Source organism: Hypanus sabinus, chromosome 3 (genome assembly GCF_030144855.1).
Source record: "Hypanus sabinus isolate sHypSab1 chromosome 3, sHypSab1.hap1, whole genome shotgun sequence".
In the NCBI taxonomy this organism is placed as follows: Eukaryota; Metazoa; Chordata; class Chondrichthyes; order Myliobatiformes; family Dasyatidae; genus Hypanus; species Hypanus sabinus.
The window spans coordinates 121,898,941-121,916,236 of NC_082708.1; the positions used below are offsets into that span (position 1 = coordinate 121,898,941).

The window sequence follows — 17,296 nt, forward strand, 5'->3', positions numbered from 1 at the left end:
TACTTGAGATGAGCTCCCCCCCCCCCCCCAACCTGTTACTTTAACCTAAATTGAGGCTACGAAAGATTCCCATTCTCTTAAAAGGGAAGCATTGTAGTTACCAGTAGAGAATACTGAAGTTTGAAGTGGCATTCAGTCAGTATCTGTAAGACTGCACCAGCAATCATGGGTGGTTGAAGCTCAAGATGGGGGGACATTATTATTTTGTTCTTAAAGCTCCTAAGCATGATTCTTTGGTGCTGAGCACAATTAAATTATTTGCAACACATGATTGGGATCTGGTGTTTAAATATACTGTTCATAGTGTCAATCACTGTATCTTGTAGCGAGAACCTGTTGGCTATTGTGGAGTTCTCTCAAAGTGAATCAGAATCAAGTTGTTTATTACTGACTTTCATGACATGGAGGTGCAGCACAAAGGCATAAAATTATTATAAATAACAATTGTAGACAAAAGTATGAACAGTGGCCAGAAACACTTAAACCAATAGTGGGAACAGTTTAGAAACTAAAACTGAGCTGAATAGTCAGAATTGTAAATGGTGTAGGGGAAATAAAGTAAATTATAAAGGCATTAATAATGTCAGCCAGTTGAGTGTGAACAGTTTAAAAAGGGCAAAGAATCTGCAGAAGTTTTTGATTTCGGAACAAGAAGGCAGCAGGAGAGCACTAAGGATTTCCAGCAGGAAGACATTTTGAGTTCTCGGGGGAAGGGAGAGGCCAGACCGTGCAGGCGCGTGCTGTCAGCCAGTTGAGCACAAACAGTTTAAAAAGAAGGCAGCCATATCCAGCGGTCAGCGTTGGGAGCGGGCCACAGAGTGAAAGGGCTTTGGCTCCACGGACTTCAGCGGTAACAGGACGAGGTGAGGCAGTTGTTAATTGCAAAAGGCAGTAGTATGTATGTGAGGCCAGTTTTCTGTGGTCGGTGTCAGATATGGGAGGTCCTGGAGTCTCCCGGCATCCCAGACAGCCACATCTGCACCTGATGCTTCGAGGTGCAGCTCCTAAGGGACCGTGTTAGGGAACTGGAGTTGCAGCTCGATGACCTTTGTTTGATCAGGGAGAGTGAGGAGGTGATAGAGAGGAGTTACAGACAGGTGGTCACTCTGGGACCATGGGGGACAGAGAAATGGGTCACAGTCAGGAGAGGGAAGGGGAAGAGTCAGGTACTAGAGAGTATCCCTGTGGCTGTACCCCTTGACGATAAGTACTCCTGTTTGAGTACTGTTGTGGGGGGGACAGCCTACCTGGGGGAAGCAACAGTGGCCGTGCCTCTGGCACAGAGTCTGGCCCTGTGGCTCAGAAGAGTAAGGAAGGGAAGAGGAAGGCAGTAGTGATAGGGGACTCTATAGTTAGGGGGCCTGACAGGCGATTCTGTAGATGCAGGAAAGAAACTCAGATGGTAATTTGCCTCCCAGGTGCCAGGGTACGGGATGTTTCTGATTGCATCCAAGATATCCTGCGGTGGGAGGGAGAACAGCCAGAGGTCGTGGTACATATTGGTACCAATGACATAGGTAGGAAAAGGGAAGAGGTCCTGAAAGAAGACTACAGGGAGTTAGGCAGGAAGTTGAAAAGCAGGACCTCAAAGGTAGTAATCTCGGGATTACTGCCTGTGCCACGTGACAGTGAGAATAGGAATAGAGTGAGGCGGAGGATAAATGGGTGGCTGAGGGAGTGGAACAGGGAACGGGGATTCAGATTTCTGGATCATTGGGACCTCTTTTGGGGTGGGTGTGACCTGTACAAAAGGGACGGAGTGCACTTGAATCCCAGGGGGTCCAATATCCTGATGGGCAGGTTTGATAGAGCTGTCAGGAAAGGTTTAAACTAGTTTGGCAGGGGGGTGGGAATCAGAATGTGAGTGCAAAGATTAAGGTAGAAGGACAAGGGCATGATGTTAAGAGCTCTGAGTTGATGAGGAAGGACAGGCAGAGGACAAAACATAATTGTAGCCAGTTAAAGGGGTTGAAATGTGTCTATTTCAATACTAAGAGTATTAGGAACAAGGAGGATGAACTTAGAGCATGGATTAGTACGTGGAACTACGATGTTGTGGCCGTTACTGAAACTTGGGTGGAGGAAGAGCAGGATTGGATGATACAGGTCCGGGGGTTCAGGTGTTTTAAAAGGAATAGGATAGGAGGTAGAAAAGGGGGGGAGAGTGGCATTGTCTGTCAGGGATAATATCACGGCTATAGAAAGGGAGGATGCTGCAGAGGGAATGTCCACTGGGTGGAAGTCAGAAATAGGAAGGGATCAATCACTGTGCTGGGAGTAGTCTGTAGGCCCCCAAATAGCCCTCGGGACACCGAGGAGCAGATAAGTAGACAGATTTTAGAATGGTGCACAAAATACAGGGTAGTAGTTATGGGTGATTTTAACTTCCCTCATATTGACTGGCACCTCCTGAGTGCAAGGGGGATAGATGGGGCTGAATTTGTCAGGTGTGTTCAAGAAGGATTCCTGACACAGTATGTGGACCGGCCAATGAGAGGAGAGGCTATACTGGATCTAGTTCTGGGTAATGAACCTGGTCAGGTGACAGACCTCTTGGTGGGGGAGCATTTTGGTGAGAGTGACCACACCTCCCTCAGCTTCAGCATAGCTATGGAAAGGGATAAAATCAGACGAAATGGTAAAGTGCTTAACTGGGGAAGGGCTAACTTTGAAGGGATGAGACAGGAACTAGTGAGAGTAAATTGGAAACAGATGTTCAAAGGGGAAAGCACAGAAGTAATGTGGGAGAAGTTTAGGGACCACTTGAGCTGGGTTCAGGATAGGTTTGTCCCACTGAGGCAAGGAAAAAATGGTAAGAAAAGGGACGAAACATGTGAGGCAACTCGTCAAGAGGAAAAAGATTCAGATTCAGTTTATCGCCATTTAGAAACCACAAATCCAATGCAGTTAAAAAGTGAGACAATGTTCCTCCAGAATGATATCACAAAAGCACATGACAAAACAGACTACACCAAAAAATCCACATAACGTTTGGCAATCCCCAATCCAGAGTCCAGAGAGGCTGCTGCGTATTAATATCGCGCTACTGTCTTAGCCCGTTCCCCAGAAAGGAGCTCCAAATCCACCAGACAAACAAGACCAGAAACTAAAGCTACAAGACCTGCACAAAACCACATAATTACAGCAGTGCAAACAATAGCATAATTGATAAAAAACAGACTATGGGCATAGTAAAAATAGTCCAAGATGTTAAAGGACTGTAAGTTCAAAAGAAATCACCACAGTTTCCACAAGTCCCCAGGGTCCCGACAGACTCACCATCCCACACCGGCGGCAGAAGGGAATACCCCCACTATGGACTTCCAAGGCGCCGCCCGACTCAGCCTCGCAGACGCAGCACACAATGAAAGCTCCGTCAAACCCAGCCTCGCAGACACAGTACACAATGGAAGCTCCATTGAAATCAGCCTCGCAGACGCAGCACACACCGAAAGTGACCTGAGTCTGTTGAAACTCCGAGCCGATGACCATCCCCTCCGGCACAGCTTCTCTGAGCACCATCCTCTGCCGAGTGTATTAAGACGGCCCCGCCAATGACAACTGGCAATGTGACCCAAGGACTGGGGGCCTGTTCTTCCCAGCAGAGTCCCAGACCTCACAGCAGCAGCAGCAACAAAGAAGGACTTACTGGAATTTCCCGATGTTTCTCTGTGTTTCCACGTCCGTTTTCAATCGATTACGATTGCACACGGCACCCAACTTCACAAATAACAGATAATCAGTTCTGGAGTGGCCGTTGCAAGCTGCATTGCACCGCCATCTTGGAAGCAACTGTTAGATATAAGAAGCAGGAAGTAGGAGGGGCTCATGAGAAATGTAAGGTAGCCAGGAAGGAGCTAAAGAAAGGACTTAGGAGAGCTCAAAGGGGGCGTGAGAAGGACTTGGCATGTAGGATTAAGGAGAACCCCAAGGCATTCTATGCGTATGTGAAGAACAGGAGGATGACGAGAACAAAGGTGGGACCGTTAAAGGATAAAGAGGGCAACATGTTCCTGGAGGTGGAGGAGGTTGCGGAGGTCCTAAATGGATACTTTGCTTCAGTATTCACAAGTGAAAAGGATCTTGGTCAGGGTGAGGTCGAAGTAGAGTGGGCCTGTGTGCGGCACAATATGGAGATTGCGGAAGAAGTATTGCTGGATCATCTTAAAAACATCAAGATTGATAAATCCCCAGAGCTGGATATGATACACCCCAGGTTGTTGTGGGAACTGAGAGAAGAGATCGCTGGAGCATTAACCATGATCTTTGAATCCCCTTTGGCTGCAGGGGAAGTGCTGGAGGACTGGAGAATGGCAAATGTAGTTCCCTTGTTTAAAAAAGGTAATAGAGAGAAACCTGGGAACTATAGACCGGTGAGTCTTACGTTGGTGGTCTGCAAACTATTGGAAAGGATTCTTAAGGATAGGATCTATGAGCATTTGGAGAAGTACAGTCTACTCACGGATAGTCAACATGGCTTTGTGAAGGGAAGATCGTGCCTCAATAGCCTGATTGAGTTTTTTGAAGAGGTAACTAAAGAAATTGATGAGGGTAGGGCAGTGGATGTGGTCTACATGGACTTTCACAAAGCATTTGACAAGGTCCCTCATGAGAGACTCATCCAGAAAGTCATGAGGCATGGGATAAGTGGAACCTTGGCTGTTTGGATAAATAATTGGCTTAAAGGAAGAAAGCAGAGGGTAGTTGTGGAAGGAAAGTATTCTGCCTGAAGGTCGATGACTAGTGGAGTGCCGTAGGGATCTATCCTGGAACCCCTGCTATTTGTGATTTTTATAAATGACCTGGATGTAGAGGCAGAAGGATGGGTGAGTGAGTTTGCGGATGACACGAAGATTGGAGGAGTTGTGGATGGAGCTGTAGGTGGTTGAAAGTTACAAGAGGATATAGACAGGCTGCAGAGTTGGGCAGAAAAATGGCAGATGGAGTTCAATCCGGACAAGTGTGGGGTGATGCATTTTGGAAGGACAAACCAGAAGACTGAGTACAGGATTAATGGTCAGTTACTTAAGAGTGTGGATGAACAGGGACCTTGGGGTTCAAATCCATACATCCCTCAAGATCACTGCACAGGTTGATAGGGTAGTTAAGAAGGCCTATGGGATGCTAGGCTTCATTAAAAAGGGGATTGAGTTCAAGAGTAGAGAGGTCATGTTGCAACTCTACAAATCTCCGCACTTAAGAGTATTGTGTTCAATTCTGGTCACCTCATTATAGGAAGGATGTGGAAGCAATGGAGAGGGTGCAGAAGAGATTTACCAGGATGTTGCCTGGTTTGGAGAACAAGTCATATGAAGCAAGGTTAGCAGAGCTGGGACTTTTCTCTTTGGAGCGTAGAAGAATCAGAGGGGACTTGATAGAGGTCTACAAGATTATGAGAGGCATAGATAGGGTGGATAGTCAGTACCTGTTTCCCAGGGCACCAATAGCAAACACCAGAGGGCATATGTACAAAATTAAGGGAGGGAAGTTTAGGGGAGACATCAGGGGTAAGTTTTTTACACAGAGGGCTATGAGTGCCTGGAATGACGGTGGAGGCTAAAACATTAGGGGTATTTAAGATCCTCTTGGACAGGCACATGGATGAAAGAAAAATGGAGGGTTTTGGGGTAGTGTGGGTTTAGTACTTTTATTTTAAAGGATTATATGGGTCGGCACAACATGGAGGGCTGAAGGGCTTATACTGTGCTGTAGTGTTCTATGGTTCTAAAACGAGGATAAAATCAATGGTAAATGTATCGGTGTGGGCAAATGTGAGGGCATCCTCTTTGGATCGTCAGAGGATCAAAACAAGCACTTTCTAAATGGTGAAAAGCTTGGGAGATGGGATTCTGTGTACACATCATCAAATGGTGTGAATAAGTACAGAAAATAAATGTTTTATTTATATCTGGATGAGTGGAGTACACAGAATAAAATTCAATCTTACCTAGAGCATGCTTGGAAACAGTCTTATCTAGAACATGTTTGGAGTTGGTCTTATCTACAACACGTTAGTATTTCTGTGAGCATTTCTGTAGTCGATTCACTAAGAGTGAGTGAGTGTTATGCAGGTACACCAGAAAGATCCTTGGACTGCAGTAGTTAAGTTCCAAAGAGGGATCACACAAACTAGGAATAAAAGTAGAATATGTGCAGAGGGAAACAGGTCTTCAGATCAATGTCCCTTTGTCAGAGGTTAGATGGAATAGAGTTCTGATAACCCTAAAATGCTCACCTTGCTTTCCTCACAGATGCTGCTTGACATGATATGTTGAGTTTTCCATCTGTTTTTGTCTTTATTTCAGATTACATCTACAATATTTTGATTTTGTATCACACAAATAGGATTTATTCTGTGGAATTTAGAAGCTGAGGAACTATTTGGTTGAAATTTAAGTTATTGAGGGGAATCAAACAAGGTAAAGGGAGAAATCATCTTGATTGTGTAATGTAGTAATCATGGGGTGGAGTCACAACTTTCAGGAGCAAAGTTTGGAAATGCAAAGGGTGATGAAAATTTGGAACTCTCTTCTGCAAACACCATTTAATGCAAGATTAATAATTTTAATCCTGGGATTAGTAACCAACGGTATAAGTGAATATGGGGGAAGGCCTGGTAAGTGGGAATTGTGTCAAAGATCATCCATGATCTTGTTGAATTGTGAGATTGACTTCAGAGGCTGATAGCTGCATGTTCTTGACAGTCAAGAAGTTAACATGAGCATTAGCAGGATGTGCCGTGACTCATTTTCACTTTCTGTTTACAGGACCATTCATTAGCGTTTTATTATCTAAGATGGAGAACATGATCGAAAATGAACTACACGTCAACTTGCTGCTGACCGGGATTGTTGCACAATTGGCTTGCTATCCACAACCTCTTCTCCGTTCATTCTTGCTCAACACCAACATGGTCTTCCAGCCCAGCGTACGCTCACTCTATCAGGTACAACAAACAGATCTTCAGTCAGCGAGATTTACAATTCAGGACAAAGAGCAGTCTTTGAAACAAAACACAATGGTATGCTTTGACCTGATTTTGTATTAGAAATTTTTCCTCACTGATTGCAATGGAGGTGCTCTGGAAGGCATTGCTTGTCTGCTTGTCAAGGTGTATCTGTGGGATTTTCGACCAGAAAGCTCAGCACATTTCAGGGCCTCGGGGACAGGTGGGAGCTGGCTTCAGTAACCAAGCTGCTACTTGGAAGATTTGCTCCAGGTCACTGTGATCAAGAGTGGGGATGGAAGCAAGGGCAGTGGCTTGTTTTCCCCAGGAAATTTGGGGCCGAGAAGTTCAATTTGCATTATATGGGATGCCTGGATATTTTTAAACACTTGCTTATTTCAGTTCTGGAAATCGATCATTTTTTTCATACAAGTCAAAAGTTAGTGACTTTGCCTATTTTAGTTTCCTATTTACTGGTGAATCTAGGTCATGTTGGTGGTTTTCGTCCATAACCATTTAATGTACTTATTCTGACAGCAAGTTCTATGCTAATGCCCTTTCTCTGATATCAAAAAGACACTAGGGCCCGAGGCAGTTTGATGTACAAATGAGCCTGCTGCACTTGAATTCTCTACAGGAGATCATTTCATGGCTCGGGTGGTGTAACAAACACCCATGTATATTGTAGAATACATCTTTTCACAGAAGCCTTGACTATTTAGCCATCTAGGCTGAAAACACTGTTACCCTGAACTTACCAGTGTCCAGGCGGTGTTGGCTGATTTGCGTCATACATGACTATCAGCTCTAGCAGATGTCTCTGTTCACTAAGCGAGGGAAAATGTCTTTTTGCTTGCTTCCTCTTGAACAGAGACTATTGCCTGGGCATCAGAGTAATGGTCAGAGAAAGACAATCTGCACTTATAGTGTTTCGGACACCCCTTCTGAGTGTATTGCACTGAGTTCAGAGTAAGCTTTTACTTTTTTTAAGGACACACAAGATATGAGACTTATGCCAATTCGTATCTTTGGAAAATCTATTCTGGGCCATGGAGTAATTTGCAGAAGGAATATACAAACACAGTGGACAAAACTTGGGCCAGCAAGAAGTGCTAATGATGAGTTCATAACTTTTAGATAGTTATTTGTCAAAATCTGTGTTATTACTTCATAACTGCTTGAACACCAGACCAGTGAAGAAGTCTTGTCAGCTTAAGAATCATACACAGAATGAGCAGAATCAACAATTAACCTTTAACCAGGCTGTAGGTCACAAGTTCAATGTAATATCAGCAAATAAAATGTACAGCCATTTCCAAGAGTTGTTTCCAAGGATTATGGCCGCTCATCTGGACTTCAAAATCCCTTCATTACGCAAACAACTATTATCCAGGCCTGACTTTCAACAAATTCAGCCTGAGCTTCCTTGAAATAGTAGCATGGAATTTTCTGCTCATAGAAGTAAAGGAGGAACTATCACAAGCTCAGGAAACCAATAGTTCAGCTTCCTTGCACTGATTACTTCTTGCACATATTGCACATAGCTCAAGCTCATCTTGCAACCTTTGTGCTTCCTCGCTGGAGAACACACTTTTAAACAATGGGTTCTATCCTCTGGGCACCTGCATTCAATCATGTTCAACAAATGAGTGCTGAAAGGTCAGGAGAGTGTGGGAATAAGCTGTCAGCGCAAGTGGGACATGCGAGCTCGATTTCAACTTTTTGGGAGAAGTTTGGATGGGTATATGGATGGCAGGGGTATGAAAGGCTATGGTGCGGGTGCAGGTCGATGGGAGTAGATGGTTTAAGTGGTTCGGCACAGACTAGATTGGCTGAAGGGCCTATCTCCTATGTCACACAGAATCAGATTTATTATCAATCTTTTATTACATCAAATTTATTGTTCTGTAGCAGCAGTACAGAACAAAGACACAAAATCACTATTAAATAAATAGTACAAAAAAAAGAATAATTAAATAGTAATGGACCATTCAGAAATCTGATGATGGAGCAGTGGAAGTAGTCGTGAATCTCTGAGTATGGGTCTTCAGGCTCTGGTACCTCCTCCCTGACAGTAGTAACAAGAAGAGGCCATATCCGGGAAGGTCAATGTCCATAATGATGGGATCCATCTTCTTGAAGAAGCACCTCTTTAAGATGTCCTCAATGGTGGGGAGAGCCACGCCCATGATGGAGATAGCTCAGCTTCCAACCCTCTGCAGCCTCTTGCGATTTTGAGTGTCGGAGCCTCCGTATCAGGCAGTGATGCAGCCAACAGAATGCTCTCCACTCTCCATCTTGTAGTAGCATCTGCAACCATCCACCACCTATCCTCCTTCTGGCACTGGAATAGTTTAAGTAAAAAAAATGATTAACATTAATGCCAAACCGTTAAGAATCAGATTCACCTTTAATATCTCTAGCATACATTGTGAAATGTATTGTTTTTGTGGCAGCAGTACATTGCAATACCAGATGATGGGAAATGTAATATTTAAACATAACAGTGTAACACAAGCCAGCACCAACAGGGAGTGGAGGAATACTGACATCCTGAGAAATGACAGCACTGTCATGCTCTGCAATGCCAGTAGATTAAAGAAGATTTAATCGACTATGTGCTTTCTGACCCAGATTCTACTGCTGCCATCAAATCTCCAGATATTTGATTAAATCCTAAATGGCAAGTTTGTTCTCTGTAAGCAAGTAAGTTCTGATGGTTGTGACGTTTCTGATCTGGGAGAGAAAAGCAGTCCTCTACTCTGTGTAGCTAGATCTCCATTGAGACTGGATGAACAGGATTCTCAATTCAAGTCAAGTCACTTTTATTGTCATTTCGACCATAACTGCTGGTACAGTACATAGTAAAAATGAGACAACGTTTTTCAGGACCATGGTGTTACATGACACAGTACAAAAACTAGACTGACTACGTAATAAAAAAAAAACAGAGAAAGCTACACTAGACTACAGACCTACACTGGGCTGCATAAAGTGCACAAAAACAGTGCAGGCATTACAATAAATAATAAACAGGACAGTAGGGCAAGGTGTTAGTCCAGGCTCTGGGTATTGAGGAGTCTGATAGCTTGGGGGAAAGAAACTGTTATATAGTCTGGCCATGAGAGCCCGAATGCTTCGGAGCCTTTTCCCAGAAGGCAGGAGGGAGAAGAGATTTTATGAGGGGTGCATGGGGTCCTTCATAATGCTGTTTCCTTTGCAGATGCAGCGTGTAGTGTAAATGTCTGTGATGGCGGGTAGAGAGACTCCGATGATCTTCTCAGCTGACCTCACTATCCGCTGCAGGGTCTTGTGATCCAAGATGATGCAATTTCTGAACCAGGCAGTGATGCAGCTGCTCAGGATGCTCTCAATACAACCCCTGTAGAATGTGATGAGGATGGGGGGGGTGGGAGATGGACTTTCCTCAGCCTCCGCAGAAAGTAGAGACGCTGCTGGGCTTTCTTTGCAATGGAGCTGGTGTTGAGGGATCAGGTGAGATTCTCCGTCAGGTGAACACCAAGAAATTTGGTGCTGTTAACAATCTGTACCGAGGAGCTGTCGATGTTCAGCGGGGAGTGGTTGCTCCGTGCCCTCCTGAAGTCAACAACCATCTCTTTTGTTTTGTTCACATTAAGAGACAGGATGTTGGCTCTGCACCGGTCTGTTAGCCGCTGCACCTCCTCTCTGTAAGCTGACATGTCGCTCTTGCTGATGAGACCCACCACGGTCGTGTCATCAGCAAACTTGATGATATGGTTCGAGCTGTGTGTTGCAGCACAGTCGTGGGTCAGCAGAGTGAACAGCAGTGGACTGAGCACGCAGCCCTGGGGAGCCCCCGTGCTCAGTGTGATGGTTTTGGAGATGCTGCTCCCGATCCGGACTGACTGAGGTCTCACAGTCAGGAAGTCTAGTATCCAGTTGCAGAGGGAGGTGTTCAGGCCCAGTAGGCTCAGTTTTCCAATCAGTTTCTGAGGGATGATTATGTTGAATGCTGAACTGAAGTCTATGAACAGCATCCGAATGTATGTGTCTTTTTTGTCCAGATGGGTTAGGGCCAGGTGGAGGGTGATGGGAATGGCATCACTTGTTGTGCGGTTGGGACGGTACGCAAACTGCAGGGTGTCCAGTGAGGGGGGGCAGCAGGGTCTTGATATGCTTCATGATGAGCCTCTCGAAACACTTCATGATGATGGATGTAAGTGCAATGGGACGGTAGTCATTGAGGCAGGACACTGAAGACTTCTCTGGCACGGAGATGATGGTGGCGGCCTTGAAGCACATTGGAATGGTGGTGCTGCTCACGGAGATGTTGAGGATGTCAGTGAGAACATCTGCTAGCTGGTCTGCACATCCTCTGAGCACTCTACCGGGGATGTTGTCTGGTCCAGCAGCCTTCTGTGGGTTGACCCTGCACAGGGTTCTTCTCACGTCAGCCACGGAGAGACACAGCACTTGGTCATTCGTAGGAGGGGTGGACTTCCTCGTCACCACATCATTTTCCGCCTCAAACTGGGCGTAGAAGTTATTCAACGCATTTGGGAGGGAGGCATCACCTGCACAGTCAGGTGATGTTGTCCTGTAATTGGTGATGTCCTGGATGCCCTACCACATGCGCCGTGTGTCGCCGCTGTCCTGGAACTTACGCGACTTCCATTAGCTGCTCCACGTCTTGGCAGAAAGGTCCACATCACTCGCAGACTGGAAACAATGCAGCTCTGGGGCACATGAAATCATGCGAGAAACTGGGGATGGACACCTCCCTTTCATGCCTCCACTTACATTCTGTCAGGCAAACCAGACAGTGCACTTAATACTTCATCAGGCACCTGTACTGGACCAACGAAGTATACGCCCCTGTTGTAGTCCTCAGTAAGGCCCTTTAGTGTTGATAGACAACCTTTCTTTCCGAGATGTTTCCGTCTGGTCAGTCAGCAGATCGCAAGTACCAGGTGTCTCTCCACCTTGCACCGCTGATATCTGAGGAAAGTCAGGCTGAATAGAAGATTGCTTGCCTGGGATATCTAACTCTTCCAGAGAACTGTAACATGAGTGACAGCGACAGCCTTCCAACCTGCTGCGACTCTGGGATTGCAAGGCCCGCCCATCTGGTGATCGCTTGTGTCACTTGAATCAGAATCACGGGACATGTCATGAAATATGTTGTTTTGAGGCAACAGTACATTGCAATACGTTATTTTAAAAATTAAATTACAGTAAAAAAATATATACTATACTGTGCAAAAGTCTTAAACCCTCCCCTCTCCCTTCCCCTTTTCCCAACCATAATTTCCCTCTCCCTGCCCCCTTCCTACTCTCAGTCCACAAAAGGGACCTAGTATATCATAACTCATGAATGTCATGATTGTTTCTTGTGGCAGCGGTATGGGGCAATTCATAAAATTACAGTAATGTGTCAAAATCTTAGGCACCCTCGCTATACATACATGTCTAAGACTTTTGCACAGTATACACTCTGTGTGTGTGTGTGTGTGTGTAAATTTAAATAATAAGAACAAAAAATGAAAAATAAACTGGGGTGTTTATGGGTTCATTGTCCATTCAGAAGTCTCATGGTGGAGGGGAAGAAGCTGTTCCTAAAGTATTGAGTGTGTGTCTTTGTGTCCCTGTACCACCTCTGTAATGTTAGCAATGTGAAGAGAGTATGTCCTAGCTGGTGGGGGTCTTTAATGACGGATACTGCTTTTTGAGGCATCCCCTTTTGAAGATGTCTTCAATACTGTGGCAGCTAGTGCCCATGACGGAGCTGCAGCTTCCTGCAGCTTTTTCCTGTCCTGTGCAGTGGCCCCACCATTCTAGACGATAATGCAACAAGTTAGAATCCTCTCTCCACAGTACATCTGTAGAAATTTGCGAGTCTTTGGGGATGTATCAAGTCTCCTCAAATCCTGACTGAAATATCGCTGCTGTTATGCCTCCTTTGGAATTGCATCAATGTGTTGGGCCCAGGATAGATCCTCAGCAATGTTGACACCTAAGAACTTGAAACTGCTGATCCCTTGATAAGGACTGTTGTGTGTTCCCTCGACTTCCCTTTCCTGAAGTCCACAAACAATCTTTGGTCTTACCGATGTTGAGTGCAAAGTTGTTGCAGCAACACCACTCAACCAGCTGATCTGTCTCACTCCTGTACATCTCATCATCACCCTCTGAAATTCCGCCATCGATTGTCATCTCAGCGCCATATTTATAGATGGCCTGGCCGCATAGTCGTGGGTGTAGAGAGAGTAGAGCAGTGGGGCTGAGCACGCATCCTTGACGTGCACCAATGCTGATTGTCGGCAAGGTGGAGATGTTATTTCCGATCTGCACAGACGGTGGTCTCCTGATACCGGGATCCAATTGCGGAGGGAGGTACAGAGGCCCGGGTTTTGGAGCTTGTTGGTTAGTACTGAGGGTACGATGGTGTGGAATGCTGAGCTGTAACCAACAAACAGCAGCCTGACTGACGTAGGTATAATTGTCCAGGTGATCCAAGGGGCGAGCTAGTGACATTGCATCTGCTGAAGCCGATTGTGGCATTAGGCAAATTGCAGCTAATCAGGCAACTTTAAAAATAATTTCCAGCTTTCAAGTTCAGGTGCTGTAATGTAGGTCTCCATTAGAAAATATTCACTTAACACATCTTCACGAAAATAAACAATTTAATTTGTCACTTTAAAAAAAAAGCTCCCTTACCTATAGTAAATTGCAGGAACACATTTGAGGACTTTTTCAAACACAGATCCATGAAAATTAGTAGAAATCAATAATCTTTTTGGGTTAATAGGAAGGAATCTGAAATAAATAAATTCTCAAGCACTTGGCCTTTTCAATCTGGCAACAGTATCCATTTGAGAAATGTTCATGTCAGCTTCAGCTTGTCTAAACAAGTGCAGTCTGCATTGGCCTCCCCATCAGAGAATGTTGACTAGTTTCTGACTTTTCTTACTATTCATAGAACCTGGCAATCCTCCTTAAAGTCAAAGGTTTACTGTTCCTATTGAAAGAAGAAAGTTTGATACCTTAAAGACCGGACCTGCTTTCAGGTTTTGACTATGGCCCTTTAAGTTTTCAAAACTAATTTGCAAGGTATTGAAGAATGTTGAAACATTCTGGGTGTGTAATAGAGACAACTGATCTCATTGTATTTTAACAGTAGGAAGTACCCAGTTCTATTGATAGTGAGCTCCCAATCTTGATATACAGTTCAAATCTTAAAAAGCTACTTTCAACTTTAATGTATTTATTACCCTTTGTTTTAAGATATTCTGTTTGATTTCTGAATCACACCAGAGCCTAATCAAGCAAGGTGCATCCTACATGAATAAGTTTATAGTACAGATCACTGACTAGCTAGTAATTGGGAGAGGAAACACCTTTACTGGCTGGGAAACCTGCTACCCATTGCTGTTTGGCGAAATCAACACTGGTTAAGAATCCTTTTACTGCACCTGGTCAGGAATGACAATGATTTATTAATTGTGTTCTGTGGGGCAAACCCTCAGAAGTGGATGCTCAAATTAAGATGTTGGCATTGCACTAAAAATAGTGGATACAGCCCAGTCAGTCGCGGGTAAAGCCCCACCCCACAATTGAGCTCGTCTACAGGGAGCTCCGTCACAGAAAGCTGCATGCATCATCAGAGACTAGCATCGCCCCGGACATGTCCTCTTTTCGCTGCTGCCATCAGGAAGTTACAGGAGCCTCTGGACTTCTGTGACATCACAGACGCAAGGAAGTGATGCTGAGGCTTGATAAGGCACTGGTGTGGCTGCACCTTGAGTATTGTGAACAGTTTTGGGCCCCTCATCTTAGAAAAGATGTGCTGGCATTGGAGAGGGTCCAGAGGAGGTTCACAAGGATGATTCCAGGAATGAAAAGGTTATCATACGAGGAAAGTTTGATGGCTCTGGGATTGTACTTGCTGGAATTCAGGAGGAAAGAGGGGAGATCTCATTGAAACCTTTCAAATGTTGAAAGGCCTAGACAGAATAGTTGTGGAAAAGACAAGAGGGCATAGCCTCAGGATAGAGGGGCACCCTTTCAAAACAGAGATGCGGAGAAATTTCTTTAGCCAAAGTTTGTTGAATTTGTGAAATTTGTTGACGCAGGCAGCTGTGGAGGCCAGGTCGTTGGGCGTATTTAAGGCAGAGATTGATAGGTTCTTGACTGGACACGGCATCAAAGGTTACAGGGAGAAGGCCGGGAACTGGGGTTGAGGAGGAGATAGAAAAACTAATCAACCATGATTGAATGGCAGAGCAGATTTGATGGGCCAGATGGCCTAATTCTGCTTCTATGTCTTATGGACTCACACCACCAAGTTCAGGAACAATTATTACTCCTCAAAGGGTCATTCTGTTGTCAAAGTATGCATGTATAATACAACTGTCTGAGCCATCAGGCTCTTGTACCAATGGGGATGACTTTACTTGTCCCATTTAACTATTTCTACAACCTTGGGAATCAGTTTCAAAGACTCTTCATCTCATGTTCTCAATATTTATTGCTTATTTATTTATTACTATGATTTCTTTTCTGTTTTGCGTTTGCACAGTTGGTGTCTTTTGCACATTGATGGTTAATCCACCCTATTGGGTGTGGCCTTTCACTTATTCTATTATGGTTCTTGAACTTACTGAGGATGAATCACCGGGTTGTATATGGTGATATTATATGTAATTTTACTTTTAACTTCGTCAAAGCATTTGCTTTACATTATCAGGCAATGCTTCTGAATTCACATATGTTTTGATTTTTAAATGTATCCAAAACTAACTTAATATAATAATTGTGGTAATGAGTGTGGGTAATGATCTGGCAAATTAAATATATTGTGAAGAAATGTGGAATTAATCATACTAGCAGGAAATAAAGTAACAAATGATATAAATGGTGAGAGATCACAGGTCTGAGTTGCGCATTGTGCTGAATGTTCTTTGCATGGTTTATAAATGTTAGTATGCAGGTGAAGAGGAAATCAGGAGAGCTAACTGAACGATTTTTGCCAGGGGAATGGAATAAAAATGTAGGGAAATAATGCTCCTTAGTTGCTGTTTTAAAATGAATTTACCCATAGAAGACAGTCTCTGAGGATGAGGGTAGCAAGACTTTGGAACCTGTTTCAAAGGGCAGTGGAAACAGAGTGAGTATTTGTAAAGCCAAGGTGGGTAGATTCTTGACAAACAAAAGAATGAAAGAATACAGCAAATAGGCAGGCAGAGTTGGAATTATAATCAGACCATCCATAATCTTACTAAATGCAGGCTTGAGGATCCAAATGCCCTACTTTTCCTCATTCTTCTTTGTTTATCTAACTGGTAAGCAAAATTTAAAACAAAACACAAATTTTCTAGTAGTTTAACTTGATGCATCACTTCTTCATCCAAATAGAGGAAATGCCAAAGCTTTGATTGTTCTGTTTTTGTGTTTATGTAGGTGCTGGCATCTGTTAAAAATAGTATTGAGCAGTTTGCTGCAAAAGTGGAAAATTTCACAACAATTTTAACCCAGTCTCGTGAAAATCTGCTTGCTCGGGTTGATAACCCTTCATCGTACAAAGGAGAATTAACAGACAAAGGTAATGTCCAAAAATGTGTACCTTCTTTCAGATAAGAAATCAAATACTTTTAAAACCTAGTAGGCTACCATTGGGTATAATATGCTTTGGAATTCTGAAAGATCTATTCAATTCCACCCACTCCCTTGCTCTCCCTCCCGACGTTCTTAGAAGTATTTCCTTAATCATCCTCAAAGTATTCATCAAAAAAAGTCACTAAATCTAATTAGATTAAAAATTGTACAAGGCTTCTATCTGCAGTGTTCTGGATTTAATTATTTTAGTAAGGAACAATTTAAACAAGCCTTTGAAATAACCAGGATTTTTGTTGTTGCTTTGTTATCATATGCTCCTTAAGTTTTTAAGTCCAAGAAGGCTTCACATTTAGTAGAATCTCAGAACAATTCCAGAATTGAAGGAAATTCAGCCCATTTAGACTGTGAGACATAGGCGCAGAATTAGGCTATTGGCTCATCAAGTCTGCTCCGCCATTCAATCATGGCTAATTCTTTTTTACACTCCCCAGCCTCTTTCCTGTAACCTTTGATGTCGTGTCCAATCAAGCACCTATCAAGCTCTGCCTTAAATACACCCAACAGCCTCCACAGCTGCCTGTCAAAATAAATTCCACAAACTCACCACCCTTTGGCTAAAGAAATTTCTTCACCTTATTTCTTATACTCTGTGCATTGAGATATAACACTTTGAGTACTGTATTTGCTACACTTTTTGATTCTGCATCCCTGATGCACTGATCCTCACCGTGCTGGCTGCAAATTTGTCCAGTC

The 17,296-nt window shown here is 43.9% G+C and overlaps 2 protein-coding genes across 8 annotated transcripts in view; one reads left to right on the top strand and one right to left on the bottom strand.

Annotated features, from left to right (window-relative positions):
* fhip1aa (FHF complex subunit HOOK interacting protein 1Aa) overlaps positions 1 to 17,296 on the top strand; it is a 151,190-nt gene that overhangs the window by 124,085 nt on the left and 9,809 nt on the right. For all 5 annotated transcript variants that reach the window (XM_059965028.1, XM_059965025.1, XM_059965027.1 and 2 more), the window contains 2 exons: positions 6,768 to 6,946; positions 16,388 to 16,529. In XM_059965028.1, the coding sequence (XP_059821011.1) occupies positions 6,768 to 6,946; positions 16,388 to 16,529 (321 nt within the window). The remainder of the gene's footprint in view (positions 1 to 6,767; positions 6,947 to 16,387; positions 16,530 to 17,296) is intronic.
* Positions 8,821 to 17,296, bottom strand: part of gatb (glutamyl-tRNA(Gln) amidotransferase, subunit B) — a 64,925-nt gene continuing 56,449 nt past the window's right edge. The window contains exon 13 of one of the 3 annotated variants that reach the window (XM_059965032.1): positions 8,821 to 9,290. In XM_059965032.1, coding sequence (XP_059821015.1) covers positions 9,099 to 9,290 — 192 coding nt within the window. In that variant the 3' untranslated portion in view covers positions 8,821 to 9,098. The remainder of the gene's footprint in view (positions 9,291 to 17,296) is intronic. The other 2 variants (XM_059965030.1, XM_059965031.1) reach the window with 2 other exon arrangements.